General features: G+C 36.0%; 1 protein-coding gene across 1 annotated transcript in view; it reads right to left on the bottom strand.

Annotated features, from left to right (window-relative positions):
* Positions 1-26,904, bottom strand: part of LOC112995238 (F-box/LRR-repeat protein 17) — a 303,636-nt gene that overhangs the window by 80,745 nt on the left and 195,987 nt on the right. Inside the window, exon 7 of the mRNA XM_064501032.1 lies at positions 18,972-19,048. Within this exon, the coding sequence (XP_064357102.1) occupies positions 18,972-19,048 (77 nt within the window). The remainder of the gene's footprint in view (positions 1-18,971; positions 19,049-26,904) is intronic.

The raw sequence follows: 26,904 nt of genomic DNA, 5'->3' as shown, positions 1-26,904 counted from the left end.
GCTTCTTTGTATCACACGTTCTAATGATTATTTTGCTGGCTGAGAGGGATTTGATAAGCTCCAAATAATTCTAGCCGTCTATGATATCCAAAAGCAAAACTTCAGGAAGCCAATTTCTACAAAGCAGAGAAAATAAATCTCTCTCTCTGCTGCTTGTATTTTCCAATCCTATTCCAGCGACTTTTCTCTGACTAATGCATTTGCAAAGCTTCTTACATTAGGCTGTGTCCATTTTTCTTTCTGAAGTGGCGACTCTGCAGGTCAGCTTATCTAATTTAGAGTCTAAAGCAGACATGTATTTTGTGCATAATTTTCCCTGTTTATTTTCTGCCAGACAGTTTGAGGCTCACCTGTGCCTACAGGACAGAGAAATGTCTCCTGGACCCCGATGGCCATAAAATCATTTCCTAGGTTTTTTCAGTTGAGAGAGTTTTCCCTTATATTTCACATCTTCCCATACTAAATCTTCCTTTGTTCATAAATCAAACTAGAAAGAAGCTTTTAGGTCTCTATTTAAACTATTAGAGTAACAGATCAGTTTGTGAGCTTTCTTGCTCACATCACTTTTCTACCCAGTTTTTATTTTCAATCTTCATTTTCCCTTTAAAATGTCACCCTGAGTACTTATGCTTTACAAGAACAACCCATACTTCCATAATTACATAAAATAGCTGCAAGTATATTATGTATCCTTACCACAAATGTAGTTATTTTTCCCACCTAACTTAGTTTTATGTAATTTTAGCCTATCCTTTCTTCAATAAGAACAGTGAATTGGTGCCAGAGATTCTAGACAGAGTAACAAATATTTTATCAATCAATATTGCTCTCTTGGTGCTCAGATGTTACTTGGATAGACAGCAGTGTTTTAAAATGTCTGTTAGCTAATTCCGCTTTTTAACTGACAGATAGTTTTAGAAATATCTACATTGATACACACAAGCAGCTCACAAAATAGATTTCAAATGCCAGATGACACAAACAACATTGCTGAGATCTGCCTAAAAGCTGTATGTCCAAGAGTTTGTGCAACACTTGTACATTCTGTTTCTGGTTTTGATCAGATTTTTCATTTTCTAAACAGGAAATCCACATATAAATATTTAAGGCAGAACTGTATACCTTTTATTCCATTGCTGTTTGCAAACAGAAAGAAAACCCTGTCGCAGACATATTCTGACCTCACTGCCACTAGAATGTGAAACTATTTGTTTTGCTAGCTCATGCACAGTAAAATATAAGATGGAAAACAGACACCTAGAAAAGGCAAACATAAGTATGAAATATTGAAAGCAGAGTTAGGAGTATGGAGTTGGAAAGAACGACTTACAAAACCTAGGTTTCTCATCCCAAATAAGCTTGTTTTGAATAGGAGATTCATGTGCTTCAAGCACAAATTAAAACCAAGGGCTACGGGGCATATTTTAGGAACACGTAATTTAAATCTATAAAAACTGAGGAAAATTCCTGCGAATATGCAGAAGAAAACAGCAAATCAGAGGAACTGTAACCTGAAAACAAAAAGTAAGTAGCAGCAGAAACACTTACTCTATAAACTACATATTTACTATACAAAAATCTGTCGTAAAGCTGAAGTTTGTAAAGACACTGTACACTGAAAACAGAGATGGACATCTGTTAACTTTCAGTTTGAGGATATAAAAGTATAAACGAGACAGCAGAGATTTTTCATAACTAGCCACACAAAGTTACTTGTTAAAATACTGGGCAGGCCTAAAATGGAAGAGTAGCTGAGGAGTTTATGAATGTAAATGGCTGATAAGAAGAGAACTGTGGTAACTAGGAAAAGCATCGGACTTTCTATAAATTTCTGACTCCAATATCTTACCACTGGCACATGGCAATTCTCTTCCTCTGTCAGTACTTGTACCAAATGGCCTAGAATATTCTATTTTTTCAAATGACCAAAATATTTTTCTTCTTCTTAATGGAAAAAGTACTTCGCTATCATACAGAGCTTTAGAAACCAAATGAATACTTGCTGTAAAATGCATCAGCCAGCCCCAAATACATCTGTCCCATAAAACGTATCACCCTAAGCATAGCTTTTGGACAGATGATGCATAATTGCCACTGTTGCAGATCTACAGTATTTTCTAGTCCTCAAACTTCACCTGGAAAAGAAAGACTTCAATCCTAATAGGGACTAGGCCAATTTAAATATTCAAATTGGGGGCAGTATTAGAAGTACCCTTACGCACAAGGTTTCCGGTAGCAACAAAGAAATGGAATGGGGTAGGAACTTAGCACTCCTGTCCCGGAATAAGGATATGGGCACATGCCTTCATGGGTGGATTCTTTGCCCCAAGCAAAGCTGTATCCCCACCCAGGCACTCCCCATCACCCCCTGCCTACCCCTTCTACTCTAAGCTCCACTTTCTTATTTCTCCTAACGCAGAGATTAAATTCTCTGCACTTTAATGCTCAAGCACTCTCCATCCACGCGTTCTGTCCCCTTCCCCAATTACTTTTCTGGAGGGTTTCACTTTACAGCCTCCCAGTCACTGCTGTGGCACCAATCCCCCCAGCACTGCTCTCTCTCCAGCTATTCCTGCAGGCCACCAACACCAGCTGCTGACCTTGGCTCTGCTCAGCAGCTGCCTGAGCCTGCTACCTTGCCTGGCCCTTCAGAGCAAACCTCTGCCAGGTCTTAGTGTGGGGGGAGATTAAAAATACCAGTGCTGCACTTATGAAAACACCAGGAATGGGGAAAGAGGCCATATCTAGGAAAGAGGGTACTTAAGAGTTGCATAAACACAGCTACTGTGACTCAGGTTCTGCAATACAAACCCAAAATTCGCAATGGTGAAGGTTAATACTTTAATTATTTTCTTCCAAACAATTCTGGAACATAACAAAGGTGGCTTATGTCTCCAAAACAGATCAGTGCTTCCTCAAGACCATCAACAGGGTTCAAAGTTACCATAATCTCTTTGGATTCAATGTGGGAGAATTGGAAAATACTTTACACAAACAATTCAAACTGTGAAAGACAGAATCTTTTCCGAGTTCCAGAAAAGCTCCAGGTTCCCGCTGACAGCAAAAATCCAAGGGTTTTCCCCCCAAGCATTGGCTGCACATCTTGTTATTTCCTGTGACTGACTGGTTTTATTTTGAGTTCTTTTGCTTTTATTCCAATACTTCTAAAGCTGCTTTTATTCCCTATATGATATCATCAGATGTTCAAGATTTAAAGCCTATGTCAGCAAAAAAAAGAAAAAAAAAAAAAAACCAGCAAGGTTTTCCATCTTTCTCAAATCTGATGTGCACCAACTTGCATTCAACAAAAGGCCTGTCAGTAGCTCCATTATCAAGTACAGTAATAAGCTTAGCTTTCTGTGTGCCCTTCTAAGCCACTTCCCATAGGACCGACACAAATGCTTCTTTGTTAAAGTCTTGATTCGAGATCATGGTCTTTGTATCTGCCAGCAGCAAGGTACTTCAAAAATCTCTAATACTGGAATCTTTGGTTATCAGTTGAGTGATGATATACAAAATTGCAAATATGCTGATTACAGAATCGTGAGCATTTTACACAAGAAGCACAGCACAGATAGGGAATTTCACCCACTTTCAGAAGGAGTTATGAGTACCTGCTCTAAAAAGATTTATGGGGTTTCTGTGTATTACCTGAAACAATGAAACTTTCCACGTGAACCCTACGATTAGTTAAATCTCCATGAACTTATGAAGTATTTACTTGCGTGGTGGGTTGTGTCAAGTCTCTGCAAGTTTCAGAATTATTTTATTCAAGTACTGCAGCCCAGTTAGATACTTCAACGATATTCACGCACTTTATAGGTTTGAAGCTTGTTTTTGTGCCTGCACATTTCATATATATCTTTCTAAATAGCTTACAATTTGAGTATTATTTGTTTTTCTTGGCACCAGCAGCAGTATTTACAATTGCATGGGGAGAGGAAACTATAAAAGGGTGCATCTAATCTATACAGTCCATTTCCCTTCCATTAAAGACCATCCTCCTCCTAAAAATCAAATTAAATGGTATTATGCATTAGCAGCAAGTAATCAAATTGTAGTTTATTTTACCAGAAAGACTACTTTGTTGGCCTTTTTATTTGGGTTAAAAAAAAAAAAAAAACACACACACACACCAACAGGGATGCACATAAAGAAATTCACCGGTGATGTACTTTATTTATAAAAAGTTCAATTGCATTATAAATACGTCAAATATATCAGACTTGAATTTAAACTGCTATTTAATCTTCTTCATTCTCCCTTAAAGACACCCTTGCAAGATGTGTGCTGTTTTTCTCTTATAGCCATTTTTCAATTATTATGTAAGAAATATTAAAAAACCCTTTTATTGAAGTTATATTTTGTGTGTGCGGGTTTGTACAGGCATGTGCAGTTATAAGTAAATGTGTACATGTGCACACACATGGCTGTCAGCAAGACCCTTTATATAAGATCACAGAAAGGTCTGGTGTAGCTATGAAGTCATTGAATCTTCTAGCCTCTTGTACAAAACCCATGCAAAACCTCTCTGGCCATAAATCATAAGCTCATAATAAAATATGAATTACAGGGGAAACAGAGACCTCTGTGAAAGGGTTTCTTTTAGTTTGCAGTTCCTATTAGTTCCAAAGCATACTTGTCTATTTATTGATTAAAGGACAAAATAGATTTCTTTTTCCTTCCTCTTTCTCTTACTAATAACATTTGACCAGAGTCCTTACTTAACTTTCCTTCTTTAATTATCAGGCAGGTACACGGCATGGTAAAGAAAGCAAGTTCTGTTTACACAAAAAAACTGATGAACCACGTCTGGGAAAAATAAAGAGCTGATTTGTCCCTAAGCTACCTAAGTGATCTCCTTTGTTTCTCTTAAGTAGCCCAAGTGAAATCAGTGGGTTTTATCATTTATTTCAGTGACAGGCATCATTTTATGGGTGTATGGGCCAGAGTTTAATAGACACTTTGGTCTAAAATTGTGATCTAGTAATCAAAACTAGGTTACTCGGTTAGTAGCTGCTGAAAGTAACTTCCTAAGCACCTCTTTGTTGACTGAAAACTTCCTATAAACCTGTTTTTCTGTTTTCTCAGCGTATACAAGAACTGCCCTCATCTAAATAGTTCCACACGGATCGAGAAACCAAGAAAGTCTTCAGCAGAGCTCACAGAGGCTCTCCAGGAACTCCTCGCCGCACCACTGCCACCAAACGCAACATGAAACACAGCAGCTGCTCTCCCCCGCACAGAAATTCAAGTAAGAGGCAGAAATCAAAGAAAAGGTAGTGCAATACTGAAGATGATGATGTGTTTATAATTCTTCCAAAAAGCTACCTCTAAATAACCTTCCATTATTTAGTGTATAGTCTTGCTACCTGGCCAGCCGTGGCACCCAAATACTCTGGTTAAGGATCCTATGTTTCCAAACAGCAGTTCCAGATTTCTCTATGCGAGTTCCTAAAACTTAGGCACTGCAGTGCTCTTCAGGATTTTATTAGATCTGACCCTGATTCCCAGAGTTTGGGTCTTTGGGAAATAGCTTGCAAACATTTCTCCTTAAGATTAATAAAGGAAAACAAATGCACTAAATCAGACAACAAAGTTTTATGTTGGTAGAAGAAAAAAGAGCAAACTGAAGACTAATAGTAAAGGTTACACTCCACTGCCATTTTCCACTTCATTGGTCAAAAGAGGTACAAATCTCTATTTCTAGGGAAATACCAGGGATCCAACTGGAAAGCAAGATGGGTACAGGAGAATATTTAAAATACATTACACTTGGGATCTGTTACTGCAGTCAGTTGCTGGCCTGGTGCAAGTTAATTATGCCTTTTAGTAGGAAGTACCCGTAAGTAGTGGGATCTCCTCAGCCAGAGAGCTGTCTGTCCATTTTCCACAACAGCGATGCTAGCAGCAGAGCTGATAGGTTAGAGAGTAGAGACATCTAACCTGTTCCGCTGCTCAAACGTATGGAGTTTTCTTGTTTTCATGTTTACATTAGAAACAAAACAAAACTTAAAAGAACTTGTGGTTTACTACTATGAAAATATAGGAGTGTCCAAACAGTTAAGAGCGGCTTAACACCCCCCCCCCCCCCCACACACACACACCCCTCCCCTCTCCTACTGGCTTAAAAACAAAGATACAGCATCAGTGGCTTTTTATGATATTTTTATGTGACTGCAAAAAGAAAGCAAATACAATTAATTTACAAGCATTTATTTTTTAAGTAAATAAGTTAAAAGGAAATAGAGAAAAAGCCCACTGTTCTTGGCCTAACAAGAAATTCAGCATGAAAAGTATGCCACATAAAAAGCTTCCAATAGCTGAACAAGAAATTGAAAGTTCTTTCTGTGAATGCTTAATATTTGCTAACATTTGCTCATTTCCAAATTTAATTCCAGGTTCATAAAACAAAACAACAAACCCCACTCATCCCCCCCCCCCCCCAAATATATGACTGTGGGAAGATCTGAATTGCACTTAATTATTATCAGGCCTTGCAAAAGTCACATCTCATGCACAAGACCCACACAATTATGCCTCCTACATCCCTACAGATATGGTTAGGTATCACGAGTCTATGATTTGTCAACTCTTCCCATATCTGAATGTCAGCTACGCTACGACTGACGGTTTGGCACATGAGGTGACGGGGGGACAGAGTGCTCAATGCTGTCCTTTGAGGGACACAGTAGAATACTGCATTCGGAGCAGCCCTATAACATATGCAGGGCTAACGGCAGCCTACAACTGTTCAGACGGTGCCTATGAAGATGATGGAATCAAACTCTTCCCAGGAGCTCACCTAAAGATGTAACAAGGGCAACGGCAACACCATAGTGGTTTGCAAGGTTCAAGATGGGCATTAGGGGGTGGGAAAGAAGAAAAAGAAAAAAAAAAAAAAAAGACACCCCCCACCCCCCCCAGCAAGATGTTTGGAGGGGAAGGGCAGCACTGGACCAGTTGCCCGGGGAGGTCATGGAAGCCCCATCCATGGAAGTTTGGGACTCGGCTGGACGACGCCACGTCTAACCGGAGCAAGTGCTGGTGACAGTCCCACCTGGAGAGGGAGGTGGAATGAGTTCCCCTGCAGACCCTGCCACTCCAGCCTTCTGTGGTTTGACGTGCAGCCCTTCGGCTAATGTTCATGGTGAGCCTCTAACGCAGTAAGACCTAGATGCGTGACAAATTTTTACCACCCAGAAATGAGCTGATTAACAACTTTGTGATTTAATTCCTGACATTTGTGTTTCCTGGCTGCTTGCTAAAATTCACAGAATAATTTTAAAAAAAAACCTGTAAGTAGTGATTTTAGGATGCTGTCTTTGCGAGTGGCCTAACTTAAGATACCTGACAGTGGCTTAATTTTTAAAAGATCTTGAGAAAACCCGTCAGCTTAAGGTGTATTAACTCAGGTATTTGAAAAGTGAGACACAAACTAATGAGTTACTTGAGAAAGCACAGACAAGGGACTGTGAACTGCTAGCACTGTTGCCAAATGTGGTGCCAACTAACATTTGAGTTACCACCAATAAAAGTGAGCTATAGTGGTTTTAAATGTAAATTTGGCACTAGATGATTATTCCTGTTGTAGGCCTAAAGGATTTCATCAGGGAACACCTTACGCTTCCTCACTAAAAGCAGAGAGCCGTGCGTGGAGGGGTGAGGGGACGGGCAGTGCTAAGGGTACGTACTTGCAACTATATCTTTAAGTTAAAATGATTTACCCAAAGCTTAAGCAGCAATTTCGGCACTTTCAAGTTTTGGTTGTATAGATTTTTTTTTTTTTTTTTTTTTTTTTTTGCCTCTCTTCTCTATTTAAAAGTAATGTCTAGACCTTGGCAGAACAGAGTAAGATATAAGTTCATAAAAGATAGCTTAGCTCTGTAGTGTGTAATATGTATTCTTTCAAAAAAGTAATAGAATCATAGACCTGGACTATAAGTAAATAACATCAATACCTTCAGATTACTGAAGAGTTTTGGAAGTCTGCAATACAGAATCATTATCTCTACCAAATACTGTTCAGAAAGTATGTAAACAGGCTGACACCATGGAAGATATTTCATTTATCAGTTACAAAACAGCTATAAAAGTGAATAGAAGCATCCAAAACGTGCATTAAAAAAACAAACAAACAAAACCCCCCAACTTTTTCATTGTACCAACAACCCTGTAGCTACATGTCTATGGACACTTTTTATTAAGCATCTTGTAATTAGAAGTAATGTGGCTTGGTTCAGTACATATAGTTAACAAATAAGCGAGTATATGGCACCAAATGAGGGAGAACTGCAAATCAAGCAATCCTGTTGTCAAAGTTTTTCTGAAAGATACTTGACATTTTAAAAGGTAAAATGATCCCACTTGACTTATGAAAAGTAAAAATACATAAATTAAAACCTACTCAGAGACTAATTTTTTAATAGAAAACTCTTGAAGACTGACCAAACTGAGTCCTTGATGTCAATTTTTGAATTTCTGAATGCACCAAGATTACTTGCCTTTTAGCAAAAAGTGAACCTCTGTCCTTTACAGCAGTAACAAAACAGTTACTACCCTCTCTTGCACTATGGTGCAGAAAGAGGTCTTCAGTTTACAAAGACAACAGTAACTTTTCTGTATACATCATTAGGGAGGGGAAAAAAAAAAAAATCAAATACTTCTGCCATATCTAAGCTGACCCAAAATCACCACAATAAAAGGAACACAGAGCTGAAGTTCCACTCATCCCACTTCATTATCTAACATACAATTATTTTTGATCCATCCTCTGTTCTCAGACAAGTTGATAAAAAGATGCATTATTAGAATTTGTTACTTTTTGCTGTTGACTGATAATTTCATGTTTCAAACTGTAGTACAAAAGAAAAAAAACCATAGTCTCCACTCCTTGATATTTTTATATTGGGCCACAGATACGGAATTCTTGAAGACCTGTTCATATACCTACTTACTGAGGCCTAGGTATTACACTAAAAGGCAGATACATTAGAATCTGATTTATTTTCATATTCTCCTTCATATTCATAAAATCATTTGACCACTGAACCATTTTCATTAATCATTTTTGTTTTCTTGTCAAAAAGTATAGGGTACTAATACAATTAATGTTTATGATATTGAGGTTCTATCAGGTATTTGGTGTTATTTCTACCCTAATAAAGTATATCAATAATATAATCATTTTTCCATAAAAATAATTTTCCATTAAATAAAAAAAAAAATAGTTCCTAGGTATTTAGTCTCTTAATGAAATCTTTGGGACTACAGAAGTGATTAAATGAATAAAAGCATTTCTTTCTTATGTTTGGGCATTCAACATAATTGTCCTGTCTTTATAAAAATATTTCACATGATTTTTAAAATGTGCAGCTAGACTGAGTATGGTCAAAAAATCAGCCTTCCCTTGATATACTGTAATCTGAATACTGCTAGACTTCAACAGCAGTCTCACCATCACAAAATAAAAGTTAAATTTTTAAAAAGTGTTATTTAGTTTGAGTACTTATTCTGAAACAAGTATATTGCTTGTTAAGAGGTTTAAACAAAAGTTATCATATTTAAGCATCCTGAACTCATTTTCCCTTAAGGATGCTGCTGGAAGAAAATCACTTTTATTTAGGCAACATTGAAGCAACAGACTCATTTTTAAAATATAATTTGTTATAAAATATTTGATAGTGCATTAAACAGAGAAGTGGATCATAAAACTGAATGCAACAATTTAGAAGAAAAAATAAAATGAAGCTGCAATCCACTGCTGCCAGTTTAAAATACTATGCAACACATTACTTGTATGATTACAAATATCAGCCGGAGTTTAATATTAAACTGATTAAATGTAACAATACCTGGTAAAATCAATTTTTTCTTTCCTTTTCTAGCTTTTTTTCCCATGCACTTAAGACAAATACAAATGCTGTTTCTAAATTTAGAATTATGAGAAGGACTCTTAAATAACTCCCACTGAGATGAGTATTAGGTTTTATAGACATCATTATTAAGACAGAATTTTTTTTTTTTTTTTTTTTAAGTATATTGGTAATTGCTACTCAGCAAATCAAGCAGATTAGAGGCAAATCCTAAATTAGTTCAAAATTATAAAACAGGATTATAACACCACTGTGTTAATGTAAGTGATTATTGGTGTAAGTGGGAAAATACTAAACACTAAATATTTAAATAAAATTATACTCTCACTAAGCTAAAAATGAGAATCACGTTAAATACAAGTCTTAAGAAAAGACTATGGATTTGGACTAAAGTAAATCTAGCACCGACTGCAAATTAAATGTTCCAGTGTTTTGGAAATGTTAATTTTCCATTGCAGTAAGAAAGTAACAGATACTGTTTGAAATAAAAGATAAGCCAGAATACAAAATAACAATAGATTTGTTTGCTGGGTTTTGGTTTTATCAAAGTATAGAAACAAATTGTAATGATCTTAATGTTCACATTTGGTTTACATTTAATTATTTGCTTTATACTTTATATCAGTTTAGAGCTTCAAAAAAAGCCTTTAGTTACAATTTCAGTAATGTTTTTGCAGCGGGGTGGCTCGCTAAAGAGGCATCTAGCGTGCTGTTTTCAGCGCAGGGTTAACATGCACACTGAAGGAGTAAAGTTTTATGTTATTTCTAAAAGATCACATGAAAGAGGAAACATATTCAAGTATCCCAGGAGGAGAGAATGCAGATCTTGGGTCAAACAAAAGTTCAGCTCTAAAATGCAGTTCCCCAATACAGTAAATACATTAAATGAATAAACAAGAGCCTGAAAACATACTTCTGACAACATAAACAGAGAGAGGTTGTGGCCATTTACGTTCTTGCTATGTCACAGAAGTGTTTTGTCTCTTGGTGCTCAGGAGAGGTGCACTCGGAAAGCCGTAACTGGGGGCACTGCCCCCCGCAAAAAGAGGAATGGCATTTTCCCAAAGATTAACTGGGGCACTTCTCTGACCCTCAGAGGGGGGGCACGTTATTTCTAACCTTTCCGTTATGACCGATAAACTCCTGCCTGAAGTTTGTCATCAAAGAATCAAAATCTCCCCCCCCCCCAAAAAAAAAAAAAACACTGTTAAAATGCCCCTCAGAAGAAATTAAATTAAAGCAGCAGTAACTCTGGATGTCTGTCTGCAACAAACCAAACCCAGAGTACAGCACGTCTCTGGTTTCCACATTTAGCACAACCACCTGAGAAGAAATTGTGTGCAAATCACAGCCTTCTGCTCTGTGCATCTTGATGATTCACAAGTACATCTACATCCAGCTTCCTCCAGCCAGCTATTAGACTACATTATTTTTAAGAGACAGGTTAAGGGGGACAGCCTACCATCCAGCATGATAAAACAATAGTTGGAAAATTTGACTTATCTCATTGCTCAAAGAGAAAATCCTTTATTATGTACTGCAGGACAAAGGATTTGCAACTATCCATTATTTGAGAAATATGCTATTGCTGCAATTTATCTCACTGTATGGTGCTTGAAAGACGCGCAGTGGTACTCCAAACTAACTTTTAAAGAAGGCTGCATGGAATTTTCATGACATTGGGAGTATTCTTTAAACTTACACAGAGAAAATTGATTTTTCATATAGTTATGAATTACATATGGTGCTGCAAGATTGTTCAAAAGGCTCTTCTTTGCTTCGGTGGTCATGATTACTTTTGACAAAATTCTAATTTGACTTCTTAATCATAATAATTCATAATGATTACTTCCAGACATGACTAAAGTAGCTATTTAGTCCTTGAACACTGTTACTTGAACTAAAGGAGGTTTCCTTTGTTAGGCACCCAATCCCAAAATACATGAGTATACATATAGCTTTCCCTACATTAACAGTCCTATTGGTTTTGATGTCAACAGGACCCCTTATGCAAATAATAAGATGTGTGAATAGGTGCAATAAGTAGTCCAAATCAAAACTTAATTTACAATGGCATAAAAAAAACCCTGCAGGAATGTATTAAAAAAAGTTGAAAAGCATCCTTATGAAAGCTGTATAATCTATAATTTATTGGCCTAGTCAGATGGAAAGGTGCAGAGGTTCTGAAATTCACAAAAGACTCTAGATCTTCACTGCGCACACTCCAACATAAACTATAAAGCTATTTAGATAGAGGAAGGGATAAGGTGGTGTATTATGTATTGTTCCTTTGTTAAGCCACATAAAACTCTGTAATTGACCCCTGCTGCTAAAATAAGCTTTTCAGTGATCCTTATAATTACTTGAATTTCTATAAAAGTAAGAAATATTTAACCTGCTTCAGAATTCTCAAAGAATGAATATTTCAGTATAAACCCAAACAAAAACATTTAACTAACTGCCAGAGATTTTGCCAAAGGAAGGAAGTATCATTAATGCAAACAACAAGAAATAGATCCCTTACTGCCTACTCACCAGGTAATTAGCACGTAGTCTACTGGAGTTAAATTTGAAGCTCATTCATAAAAGGAGAAACCCAAAACTAACCAAAGCACCCCAAAACTCTGCACTAAACATCAGCAGTGCTGATGATCTATTTCATTAAGTGCAGGGTCATGAATACTTTCTAGTACTAGAACAAAAAAATAGAAAATACTTTTGTGGAAAGGAAGAAAAAACAAATCTGGAAGAAAGCAATATATCTTTTTCTTTTATACATCTATATACACATAGCTATGAAATTTAAATATAAAATACCATAATTTTACACAGATACACATACCACATGCATTAATATATACAAACACCAAAGACCAAAACATGTATTCAGGCCCCTGTCTTGAAAAGACTATCCGTATGCTTAAGTATCCGCATGAACAAGACTCTCAGCGTGACTACTGTTTGCATTAATTAGGCCATTAAAAGTGAACAAGAGAGCAGAAAATATGCACAGCACAGGAAAACATGACACGGAAAAGACCGGTTCTGAGAAGAAATCAAATACGTGAAACTTGGAACTCGACTGATATAGTAGCAATTTAGAGTTACTTCAAAGGATACAAAAGAAGTTATTTAAGTGATACCAATTAAGGAAGAGATTGCATAACCAGTTATGTAGGTAAAGAAAACCTTTCTGACTTGAAAAATATATCTACGACTCATCCCATTCTCTCTATCTGTACGAATTTGGTTTATCCCACAAACAACATGCTCCCTCTCGCAGCAACACTGGGCAAAATGGATGGCATTTCAAAAGTAGTATCAGATTAAGAAAACTCCCAAAGACTAAAATTAGGAAGCATACAGTTTTAGCAAGTTTATTAAGTATTAATGAGAATTGCTAATATAAGTGAGAAGCTGAAAGAAAACACTGTTTTAGAAAATACGCAGACTATGTTTATTCTTTATAATTTACAAGACAAATGCTAAATTTTGCAGAGAAAACTCAAGAGACTCTTGCAGGATTTACCTGTATCATTCAGTAGGTAGAACTGATCCCCTGATAATTACAATATTCTATTTTAAGACAGAAAGCACAGGTAGTATATATTATGAAAACATTAGAGTTTACCAGTATTTTGGAAAACTATCCAAAATCCAGAATCCAGACGGGGGGGGGGGGGGGGGGGGGGGAAAGGGGCACAAAACACCCCCCACCAAATTTGCGGTTATGTTCTGTCTTCTGATAGTGGACCTGACTCAATATAAACACTATCTTACTCCTTTAGACATCTATTTTTTAAACACTATTGATCTATAAAGTTTTTAAATAACACTATACAATTCAATTATAGTTAACGAAAACTCATTTTTTGGTTCAGCAAACCCCCTCATAGAAAGAAAGCCTTTCAAAAAAAGTTACGTGTCCTCAGAGAGGCTAAATATGTCAATAAATGATGAAAAGAGGCAATGTCAAGGAAAAGGAAGCACAGAATACTCACAATTTTGGAAAATAAAAAGCCTAAATACCTAGGAATTTCTTGTTCAGCATTCAGAATCTTAAAGGTATCAATAAAACACTACAGTTGATATCAGGCCCTTGTGCCAAGCATTTCATCTGAAAAGCTTTGTGCAACTAATTAGTAGGTACAAATAGAGAATTTTTAAGTTCAGCAAAATCCAGAACTACTAGGCAATCAAACTTATACAACACTACAAAAATACAGCTACTGAGACAACTGCCACCTTCCACATATTACAAGGCAGGAGACACTATGAGATGCACATAGTCCAAACTGCACTAACTGCACTTCTAGTAATTAGAATTTGGATACTTTGATTTTTCAGAAACGCACTGACTTCTTAGAGCAGAGCTGTGGAAGATCGCAGTTTACACACTTCCTTAAGCCTACGATTTAAATCTCGACTCAAAATTATTTTCTCCATAAGCAGGCAAAAACCACTGGACTCACTACTTTTTTAAAGTGGAGGTAAAGCATCCAGAGACTTTCACCACTCTTAGGAGAGAGACGGATTTTTTTTTGTAATTCTTAGTAAGTATATGTGTAGAACTATGGCAAGATCAGACCCTTAAAACATCTACTCCTATTTCATAGCCTAGTTTCATCAAATCTTTTCATCTTTGAACACAAAGTCTCCCTTTTGTGCTTCAGGGTACCCAACACTCTGCACCATTACCAACTTTATAAGTAATATTTTACTTGTAAAAGTATTTCTTAAAACAAATTCCCAACACTCAGGAAATCAATAAAACCCAGAATTAGAGCACAAAATTGAAGAGACAGTTACACAATTCTGTGTGTGATTGCTGCCCTAGCTCACTGCTATACATCTTCACATCAACCTAATTCATTTGACACAGTCTCCCTGCAGCTGAGAAAGTCTAGCTTTCTTACTAGTTCTTAGTAAAAGATTAAATACAAAACCCCCTATGTTTAAGTAATGTTAAGGTTGTGACACAAATCAACAAAAGGCAGGAAATTCAAAGATAACACTGACACTCCATGCTTAATTCATGATTGTTTAACAAAAGAGCAAAACGATATAAGGAACTGGTATCAGCTTTGACTTCATTCTGTTGGCGCTCCTGCGCAAACAGGTGTTTATCTCGGAGACTATACTGATTCAGGCTCTCACATCAGTCGACGTAAATGCTAGTAATTATTTAGCCTTTATCAATACGCTGGGTTTAAAGAAGCTTACAAATTCATATTTAATATCCTAACGTGCTGTGTTGCAATGAAAATCATTATAGAAAACAGGTTTTCTGTAAAACGGCCCTTGATGATCATAAATATATCATTATTCTATAAACTTTTCAGAAGTAAACAAAGTGTACTTGAACCATTATTTAGCATTAGAGAGAAAAATTAGACCAAAAAAAGCTGCTTTACAATGCCACATAAAAACTTATGTTATTTTACTTTTAAGCCAAAATATTTAAAGGATTTCAGTTATATGTACACATACACATTCGCCTATTTTATCTTGAAATAAATGACTTTGTGATTTACACATGTATAGAGATATTATATACACAATACTCATATCAGTGGACATGAACATATACTGACAAAACTTTAGACTAAGATAAAATCTTAACCTGAGAAGCTTTTAACTTAGAAAAGACTCCAAGAGTTGATTTACATACTCTGAAAGGTAGTGGATATCTTGGATATCTTAACTGTGCAAAATATAGCGCTACGTTTATTGTTTTCTTCACAGGTTAGCACCTCTTAACCTATGCATACTTCAATTCTTCTTCAAATTCTCTCTTTTAAAAAAAATACAAAAAAAACATTTTTCATGGTGGCAAAAAAACAGAGAAAGTAATGCTGCCTTTGACTACAGTATCACAGACATAGAGGATTGTGCTACTCTTTAAGGTTTCAAAATAAAAGTTAGAATTTTAGTATGCTTTTAGAATGCTAATTGCATATAAACATTCCTATCTGATATTTTTTCTTACCATTTTATTGCAAAAAAACCAAATAAATTGAATGAAAGGAATAAAATGATGAACTTCACATTTCATAGCCTTCCTTGGAGTACAAGCAATTATCTCACATATATATCCCTATAGCATTAATTGTGGGACAACAATTACAGTTTTTGCTAATGTCTTCATTACTGTCTGGTATCTCAAGTAAATTCAAATTGTTCTTGTAATTTAATGCTTTTTCCAGATGAACTTCTAAACAATTATGGCCTTGTCCCCACCAGCCAAAATTCCATCTGGATAACTGCTACAGCATCAAAACATGTTGCTGAATGCTTTCAGAAGAGGCTTTTGAAACCATATATCTGTTAACCCATCAAGCTGCAAGGATTTGGTTACCAGCCCTAGGTATGTTTTTGAAAACCCAATGAAAATGTGTACAGTAACAATTGAAAGTTACATGTCAAGATTTTAATCTCCAAAGCAAGCATGATTATGTGTTTAATATATCCATGTATACAAAATACACATATTCAAACCCTCAAGGGTATCAAGCAGATCAAACAAAGAACTGCTGTTACATACAGCTGCACACTCCCTCCCCATCACTGCCTCACAGTTTTGGACACTGCAACATGGCACAAACACTCCAACTAAAACATTAATGTACCTACTGTTTCCATGAGACTGATGTAAATAATAACAGATTATGTTACTACTGATAAAGACTCACCTATTTTCTGGTGGAGCCTGAACAACTGCATGTGGAGTCACAAGCCTTTGTAAGGCAACAGGAAACCACCTGAATGATCCCCCAAGAAATCAGGCTTATGGCTCTCAGCTGATTTCCTCTACTTGCCACAAGTACAAAGGTGCAGAGGACACCTCTAATTGCACCTTTCCATCCCTTCCCAAATCTCTCCCTGTAGAGGTAACTCTGAAGAGTACTGATAAATCTTCTTCTCCTATAAAATTATACAGAGCTTTGAAGAAGAGAGGCATCTTCCTTTATAAAGGAAGTTCAGCAAACAAACGGAACTCACAGCACTGTAAGGGGCTTGCTTCCCCTAAGTTATCAGGAAATAAATGAGAGAAGGATAAAGAAAAGGGAAAACAGGGTGAAGTCTGGCTCCACCCTGTAACACTCTTGTTGACCTAATTAATATTCACTTGCTATCACATCTTTGACTACCTGAGGCAGAGTTTTGATTTCCTTACAAATCCTAAATTATGCTTATAAATTCTACTTTGCTACAGAGTTTATTTTCTATTTTCAGCTTAGATATCATGAGCAGATGAGTGTATTTATCAGGCTGGCATACTGAGATACACTGAAGATTATAATGATAATCAATTAGTCTTAATTGCATCAAAAATCAGTCAGTATTGCAACTGTTTTGCTGGATGGCTTGCTGATCCTATTAGCATAACTTAATAGTGAATTTTTTCAGTCAGTACTAAAAGCTTGTATTGACACTGTCAACTAAAAATGCTTTCAAAGTCCCAACGACCGAGTGCAATAATGTTGAATGACTACATAATCCGGTACACTAGTGTCAGGAGAACTCCAGTCCATAGAGGTCAACTGAAGTTCAGTTTGGATGACTATGGTTGCCAGCTTAATGATCCAAGCCCTATAGACATTCTCCGCTCATTCATGCTATAAAATACGCTTCCCAATTTTCACCTAGGAATGGATACTTCCTTCTTCCATCCTCATTTACTTACGCTTCAATTTATCAGTGTTGGTTTCTTTGCTTTTGGGAGAAACCCGGTTCTCCTCTCAAAAACTGCAGCCAATGAAGAGTGAAATCAGAATGAGAAATCACTGATGGGCAAAAGGGATATTCTGTTATTGCCAGGAGAGCTCCTTCTACACCACTGTAGAAAACAGAGCAGAGCTAGATCTGTAACACCCAAAGGGACAGTCTCACTTCCAGAGGTCCTATACCTCTGAACCTATAGTAGTGATGTGAAGTATCCTCATTGTTACTTTGGCAGAGAATTGCCCTCTTTGAACTTCCAGTAACTGCTTCACCAGTTCACTAGTTCACCAAATTCACAAGTTGTGCGAAGGCTCTTATCTCTGCCAGGGAGTAGTGAGACAGGAAAACCTACATTTTCAACTTTGGCAACATCCGTTCTGTACATTCAATTACAAACAACTGCAGAACAGAGAACGTGGGGGTTCGGGCCCACCCTTCCTCACCTCTGCCAGGTCCCTGAGCTCCTACAAGTTTTAAAGCCTTATCGTGAGCCCATGTCCAAACAGCATGGGCATGATGCAAGCTGACCTCTGCAGAACAAATACGCCCTGAATACACCCATGCAAATCCCAGGGAAGTGTGAAATCTGAAGGGGAAAATATATGAACAAGTTTGTGACCACTGGAAAGGTAATTTATCATGTGGACTTAGTAATTCTTTATGAAAGCTATGGGATAAAAAGTTAAAACAAAAATGAGTGAGAAACAATTCAAATTAGAAAATTTATGACACATCTCTATGATACACAAGTTTGTAAATCCTACTGAAATTTAGGCATCTAAATGGGAGTTAGACTTTTGAGAATCAAGTGTCTTGTTTGAGGTCAGTGTGTTATTAGAAAAAAACACCTCCCCCCAAAACAGCCTCTGCAAGCACACTCAAGTGCTCAGAAGTTTTCCTGTCTACTTAAAAGTAGGCAAGTTCTGTCTCTCTGTGTGGTCCAACAGAGAGAAAGCCTAATCTCTAGGTCCTTCTCTCTATTTTATCATATTAGTATTTTTTTAAGGGGATCATCAGGTTCATTCCATTTTATGGCCTACACTGGGCAATCGATCAACACTCACAGTTGCTTAGTTATGTGTTTACAGTATCTAGAAATGCACATATATTTTTGGATTTGCTCTCAAATGCTCTCCAGGATGATTCAAAAGGCACTCTACCTAGTCTGCCCAGTAACTGTCAATTCTAAATGGTAGCATATATACATACTTACTTTCATATTTCCAAGCACAGATATTTTTAAGCATGCCAAACACTTTTTGCTTTTACTATTTTTATGAAAATCTTTATATTTCCAACAGCTTTCTAAGAATCCCTATACAAAGCTAGCAAAGATCAATCTTGACAAAGAGAAATAGATATATTACATACCATAGTCAGTGATCTTGCAGGATACTAAATACAGCTCTTTCAGGTTCCGGCCTTCTTTAGCGATCACCTCCACACATCTGGAATACACATACAGTAAAACATAATTTTAATGGAAAATAGATAATCTTTAACTAGTAAAAGCTCAGTCACAAGTGTAATGTAGTATATATAAATTTCCTCATTTTGTAAATTATTCTATAGAATTCATTGAAAATACATGTGGCTACAGGTACACATTAATGACTGCTAAGCTAGAGCAATGTCTTACTTTGCATTGAACATTTTTATATCGATATTCCCATAATATATAATGCTTTGAATATGAGTTACTTGATATATACACAGACAAGTCCTTGGGAAAATAATACAAATGTTAATTTGTATTTCTGTATTACTGTATAACTTTGGAAGCTTTCTCTTGACAGATTTAAGCTTTGAAAGATTTTTTCTGGATAAGAATAATAAACACATTGTAATTAGGACAAAAGATGAGAAAATGCAATTTTAAATTCATGTTTCTGTCTCTTCAATGATTATTGCAAAAGTCAGCATCCATCAGGTCATGAAATGCTACATGCCATTTGTGTTCCAATATGTTGCTACAGAAGCTTATATAGATGAGAAGACAGCTCATTTGGCTGCCTTGTCACAATTATGATGAATTTGCAATGAATCATACGTTTTGTCTGTGAATCCCTGTGCTTGATTTCCTGTAAGCAAGAAAGTTAATATGAAAACTAAAACTGTCTTGTAAAATAGGTGTTATAATACACTTGCGGCCAAGTCTAAATTAATGTGTTGTTTACAATTGTTATATTTACAACTGCAGTGTTTAAACAGTATCATTCATAAAAATACATTTTATAAAGTTTATTTTTAGTCCCAATAATGTAAAATGCATCACCTGATCATTAGATCAGCTAACGTGACTATTTTGCAAGTCTGTATGGAGAGACATTTTAAAAAGTGGATTTTAATAGGATAAATCTTAGTAATTTCTTTTGATCCAATATACTTCTCTCTAATTTTCAGATCATTTACCCAATCACCTACTCTGGCTCTTAAATCAATTCTTCTGCGTTACACAAAATTAAATTATTTGCTGATTTTGAACAAAAAATAAGTATTGCTGAATTGCTATAACTTGGAAAATACACCTACGCCCTCAAGAACATTTTTCCTCCACTTACCAGTACCAATAGATTATCCCCAGTCTGATATAACTGTTCATGCCGACAATTTTGTTTTTTAAAAGCAGCCACCTAATTCTTATAGCTTACAATAGTACAATAACTGAATCACAGCCTTTCAGAGCTATTTGTCGTCTGTCTTCTTCCATCTTCGAAAATCCAGAACCAAAAATCGCTACTGCTAATAAAATACAATGACTCTGAAAGAACACTGGAATCTTGGTTTCTTTATCATTGTTATAACTTCATCAGTTTTCAACAGATCTTTTAAAATTGTGTGAACCTTATAGTTAGAAAATTTTTGCAATGCTTGTCTCAGGAATGAGGTCTTCTTAGTTTATGCATAAAAGAGAGAAATGTTTTAACACTGTAAACCTGGAAGAAAAATGCTTAGAGGAGGGTAAATCTCCAGCTTCATATTTATTTCGACACACAGCTTCTCTGCTAAGACAATTAGCAAGCATGACAAATATTTTTCTTCTAGAAGTTACACCAAGACTATGGTATTTAATATAAACTGCTCTAAAAGCCATTCAGTTTCATCAGGTTATTTTCATACAAATCAGATAAGATTTAGAGCATTAAACACACTCTACAAAGGACATGGAAAGACTCTGTGATCCTGTTAGATGTCATTTCAAAAGAGGTACTTGTCTTTGTGAACTGGCTTATAGCGATCAACTGGGCATTGAGAAAGACTTCGTATTATTTATTCCAGAACAATAGTTCTTCATACTGAGATTTTATTATTAATGTTAGTAATATGAATAAAAGGGAAATTATCATCCTATATTTTATTAGACACTACATTTATTAGGTACTGCTGCAAATAAGATATAATCAAAAAGTGAATGGACAGTGCAATTATAAGAACATTTTATATGCTATTTATTAATACTTACAGCATATATAATTTAGCAGAGAACAAGATTCTAAAACATTTTTTATTTTGGATAAAGCTTCTGAGCCTGGAAAAATATTCAGATGTTTGTATCTAATGACTGCACTCTGTAAGTTTTCAAATTATTTCAAATCATTTTTTGCTTACGGAGAGACAATTAACTAATCAGAAACACAATACAGCAATCAGTCTCAAACAATACTACTGCAAGACAGACATGACTATCTAATTTTCCTTACAATTTCAGTTATGCAAAATTTTAATTATATATTGGTCATGGTCAGATTAGTACTCTCTGCACATAGTCATATCTGCCTGTGCATCCTTCAGGATCTGCGGAGGCCTAAGTCTCAGGATCTGCCTCTTTCCCTGGCTTCGCACAAAAAAGGTTTAGGTGCAGAGGAAAGAAGTTGTAGTTTTTGCCCACCCTGACATAACACGGTGCCTGCACAGGGCTTCACCAGCCCTGCCAAAGCTACAGTGGGAAGGTGATGGTGATGGTCCATTCGCCCAGCAAGCTCGGTACTCAAATGGTGCCCTCTCCTCCTCTCCTGCTGCTGAAGGACAATGTCGCTGTTTTGGTAAAGTTGACCTGGGTTCTATGAACTCAGACAAATACCACTATATTGTTTTTTTAAAAAACAGGACATATTTAAAAGCTTGCCTTGACAAGTAAGACTACGAAAAAATTCTTCACCTGCAAAGAACTTTAGCTGCTTCCATTAAACAGAAAAAAATGCAAAAACTTAGCTTCAGCTGCCTCATTTCTTTGTTTTCTGAGAATATTAAAATCACCTAACCTCTAAAAGAATGAGGTAATGACACATTTACTTTAGGGGAAAAAAAAATCTTTAATATAGTTGGAATACTGAATTTATGAATTTCTTTATCCACCTTCAATAACCAGTAGGAGTCAATCTGATTTCAGTTTTAATTTCTATTATCCCTTTTATAGATCATGCACATGTAAATCAACTTATAGAGACATATGAAACACTTTACAGGGCCTTATTAGCTTGTGCTGTGTAGAGGGTCATACACAACACATAATTGTTGTTACAAATGATTTCTTTCCAACATAAGGAAAAATAAGAGTAGTTGTGCACTTATTACTTTTACCTTTTAATCTTTGTTAAATATGACAGCAACGAAAAAGGGTAAAAGAACAAAATGACATTAACCTTTTCTAGAAAGCAAGGATCAAGTCATGTTAATTCTGTTGTTACAATCCATCAAAATTATATCAGATTATTCCATATATATCTTTAGAAGTCTTTATATTAACAATCTGGCTGTATTACACAAATCTCGAGTGGAGTGTGTGTGTGTGTTTTTGTGTGCTTTTTAATAGTATTTATTTTTTTAAGTTTTAAGAATGTTGTAATATTGATTTTAAAGTCCTAACCAAAATTTCAGAGTTAAGGAAAAGCAAAGTTTTAAGCATGTCAGCATAATACTGGTAAATAATAGAAACAAAATTATTATTTAAAACAGTATCATATGACAGAAGTAAAGCGAAGAAAACAGGTAATGGAGCCCTGAAAACCTTGGGGATGAAACCCTACGTGCCAGTGAGGTGATGATCCTCGGCCAGGGCTGTGTGCCAGGGCCAAGAGAAGACCTACAATCTCCTTACACCAGGTGACTGAACAGTCTTTTGCCACCTCATCCCACTAAAGAAAGATGGGCAACATCTAGATGAAGCAGTGAAAGTTACAGGGACACAGATATTTGTCATTCATTTTTCCTCCAAATGTATTAAAAATGTACTCCTTCTTCCAGGAAGAAGTACCAAAAATGAGTGAAGGGCTAAAGAAATAAAACTAAAATTAGACTTTGGATAATAGTAAACAAGTCTGTATCAAAAGTGTCCTACACTAAAATCACTTGACTTATAACTTTTTAAATGAGCATCATTTTAGACCCATGTAAGACATGAAAAATACCAAAACAGAGAAAAATAAATATTTATTTTAGGAAGGAATTACTTATTCATTCAACCTGGAAATATTAACTAACAAATTCTTATGACATCTTGCCAAGTTTTCCCTAGATCCACCCAATATTTTATTAAGGCTGTTCTTTGGTAGACTGATGTGCAATGCAGTTTTATTGCATGTGATTCTAAAAGTAAGGAATTAATATCACATACAACCGAGTTTACAGTGCAATCGGGAGCAAGAAAAAGCAAAAGAACTTAACTTACTTTCACAGAAACAAGCCAATCAGACACTATTTCAGAGAACAGGAATATAAATAAGAACACACCTACCTAATGTTAATATGAAATAGTTACAACACTACAGATGTTTGTAGAAAACTAGACCTTGCTCATCACTGTGATATTACACACATCAACATCCCAACACCCCAAGGTTCAGTCATGTTCAGACATTAACAAATCCCAAATAATTTCCTAAAATATCTTCCCATTTGAAAAGTTAACAATTTTCTCCAAGGAAAAAGTATAACCACAGTGTTGCTGAAATTCCAGCAACTTGTATCAGGCAATGACTCTCAATCTATGTTGGAGGAACTATGGAAATTTGTCTACTACTGTGTACTTGCATGTAGTGCTCTGCCCCACTTGGTCTGTATAAAACTTCCAGACAGACTAAAGTGTACAAAAAATTACCAATATAAAGCTTTTCTGCAAAGAAGTCTTCAGAAGCAACATAACTGCATGATAGAAACATGTGATATATGTCTACTGATATCTTCAAATTTAGGCCCATAATCTTGATGGTTCCCACATATAAATCTATGCAATGAATTCACGAAGTCAGGGTTTCTGACTTTCCATGTTTTAATGCAAACCAGAAGAGGTTAAAAATAATCAAAAAAATCACTAATTAGAAAATGAATCATTCAACATGGCAACTGCTTTTTCCTTCTCCTAGTCAACTGATCCCCAAATTCTTTGACTTATATGAAGGTTTAAGGTTAATGAATTAAAGTGTGTAAGCTTCCAGCTATCAAAAAAGATTCAAAAGGACAATAAATTGTCTTTTCTATACACATACACCATTTTTATGTTTTTGGTCTAACTCTAAAAGCATTGGAAGATGGTATTAGTGACAACTGAAAGGAACTAATGAGAAAATATGACTACGGTACTTGCAAGAAAAGTGGTCCTAGGAGACCTTGTTACTGTTTGAGATGCTCTTCAGCCCTGAGTGAAGCTAATTGGGGTTGCCATACACTGGTTAAGAGATCACATTTTAAAGGAATCAGTCTCAATCACCTTAGAGGTGTGAAAGGAAATGGTACCATTAGAGACACATTACCACACTCGTTGGTAAGATTCAAAGTGAACATCAGACTGTGTACAGCAAGGCTTTTTTGCATTTGGCTGTCATACATTTCTCTCTAAGCAGAAAAGTGAACACTTTACTATCCTTCAAAACATAACAAAGACCACCCCTGGGAACCAAAAGAAAATTAGGAAAGAGCAAAACCAAAATATAAAGTAGGAAAACAGAAGCCTTTCAGACAGAATATATGGAGATTTTCAAAAATTATTATTTTGCTGGTTCAATTCAGGTAGAGACGAGTGGCTGCAGGTAAAATAACAAATATTCACAGTCATTGGTTTTGATGACTTAAACAGTTCCTACAGAAGACAATAATGCAATATAATAACCAAGTCTCCCACAACAAAACAAAACCTCTTACCACTGAAAGCCCGTACAGAGTCTTAAGGAATAGTTGTAATCTTAGCCCTTTTGTACTCAGGATCATGGGAAAAATGGGAAGGTAAAAATAGTGAAAGAACTACCATATTATTGAGACATCTATAAAACCTTTCAAAACCTCATAAGAATAAATGATGAAAGATACTGATGGATATACACACTTTGTTCAGGATGCTCTTTTACTGATCATTTGATTATAGAATGAATAACAGGTCTCTTTCAGTACTTTTTAAAAAACTTTATACTAACAAGAGGTATGATTTTTACTCATCTTTCAAATATCCTAGCACACAGTTATTACTGCCTTTTTAACATTCAGAATACGTACTTTTAAGTTATTTTTAATTTGAACATCTACAGCTGCATCTATAAGAAACAATATTAATCACAGCGACAACAAAACAGGTTAAGACTTTCAATCAAAAGCACAAAGTGAATGTGAAAAGCACTTTTTGTCTGCAGCCAATATGCAAAGTGTCACTAGTCATACAAGTTAGCAGCAATTATCTCAGGGCAGTCATTAAGTTCTGATTAGCAGGGAGGTATTCTTTAGAAAATCAATGTAATTTAAAATTAGATTTACCAAGCAGTTTTGCTACTCACAGCAGAGGGAAATAGATAAGCTTTTTGTCACACTGGCACTCGCGAACTACAGGGTAAGGGCAGACGAGTCCCACAGCGGCTGCCTGTGCTCTCAGCTGGCGAGATGCGAGCACGCTCCGACCAGAAAGCTGCACAGAGAAATTAATCAGCACTGCGCTCAGGCTATTATGCCCTGTCTTTCAGCAATAAATATCTATTTTCAAATATTTATTAGTAGTCTTATCTAAAATTAAATGCCTTTATAATTCCTCTTACCCTGACTGCATGCAAATCCAGCAAGCAATTAAGCCAAGAGAGGACAGATTTAGCAAACTGTCTAATTCTACTAGCTGACATTTATGTGTAGTGGTATTCCTGGTGGCCTTCAGTTCATTTGATTCCTTTCTGGCTTAAAGGAACTAGATACCACAATGGGCTTAAAAAAACCAAACTACTACAGAAAATAAATATTTTTTCCTTCATGACACTGATTTTGCACAGCTAATGATGCTAAAGTCTGCCAGTCAATTAAATGGTATCTCTTACTCTTGAAGGACTTTTATTTGAGATGAAAAGACCCCTTTGGTACAATACAAAAACAAAGAACTGTCAACTACAAGCAAGCTAATGCACATTTCTTAGCAAGCATTATGGTTTGCGTTATACAAAAAATGATGACTTCCCTTTTCAGCTGTTTCATTTTGTGCCTTTCTGCTGAGAAACTGGTAAACTACTTTTATTCCAGATACGATACACCTAGGTTACTCTGCTATATTTGGGGGGCTGGGGTAGTAAATTAATTGCTTACATACAAACTGCTTCTTTAAGCAGTTAATGTCACGATGGCTTTTCCTATGATAAGCATAAGGGTAACTATCATCAGGTTATCTACCTGAAAATGCAAACATGTAAAGATTTGGATACTAACCGCTGCACAGTGGTTACAGAGAGCACCAGGAGCTGGCAAATTGCACCTTCAATTCCTATGCATGTAAGCAAATCTGTGTGAATTCAAACAAGATACTTGATCTGCCACTGTCTTGTTTTGATTTACATAAACTGTAGTGCAGTATAAAGAGAGGGTGTGGTAAGATTTAAATGCCGAATAAGTGCTCTGACTGAATCCTTCATCGAGAGTATTATTATTTGATGCTGCTTCCAGAAAGAAGCTCAGAGACAGGCTACCACACATGCTGCTGCTTCGGAGCAGTGCAAAGGAGAAGAGACACTCAAGAGCCAAAAAAACCATAACTCTCTCGGCTGGCAAAAATCATTCAATGGAAAGGCGTCATTTCTCATGTGGAAGGGTTGGGCTTTTAGCAGGCATAGCCTCATTTCTTCCTGACCTTCTTTGGATTATACTCGCTTACTTCTGGCCCAAGGATGGTCCTGGAGTTACGGTGGCCTCAGTATTGATGAACAACTTTTAAAGCAGTCTTGTGCTATCTCATTAAGGTAATAGCAAAAATATATTCATAATCCACTTGTTTTATTATATTTATTATGTAAAACAGCCTTCTTGCCTCAATGAAAGCTTCCAAGTTTAATATTAAAAACAAGAAATA

The sequence above is a fragment of the Dromaius novaehollandiae genome, chromosome W (assembly GCF_036370855.1).
Source record: "Dromaius novaehollandiae isolate bDroNov1 chromosome W, bDroNov1.hap1, whole genome shotgun sequence".
Taxonomy (NCBI): domain Eukaryota; kingdom Metazoa; phylum Chordata; class Aves; order Casuariiformes; family Dromaiidae; genus Dromaius; species Dromaius novaehollandiae.
Note: the sequence above shows the minus strand (reverse complement) of the source record. Positions and strands in the feature narration are given on the sequence as shown.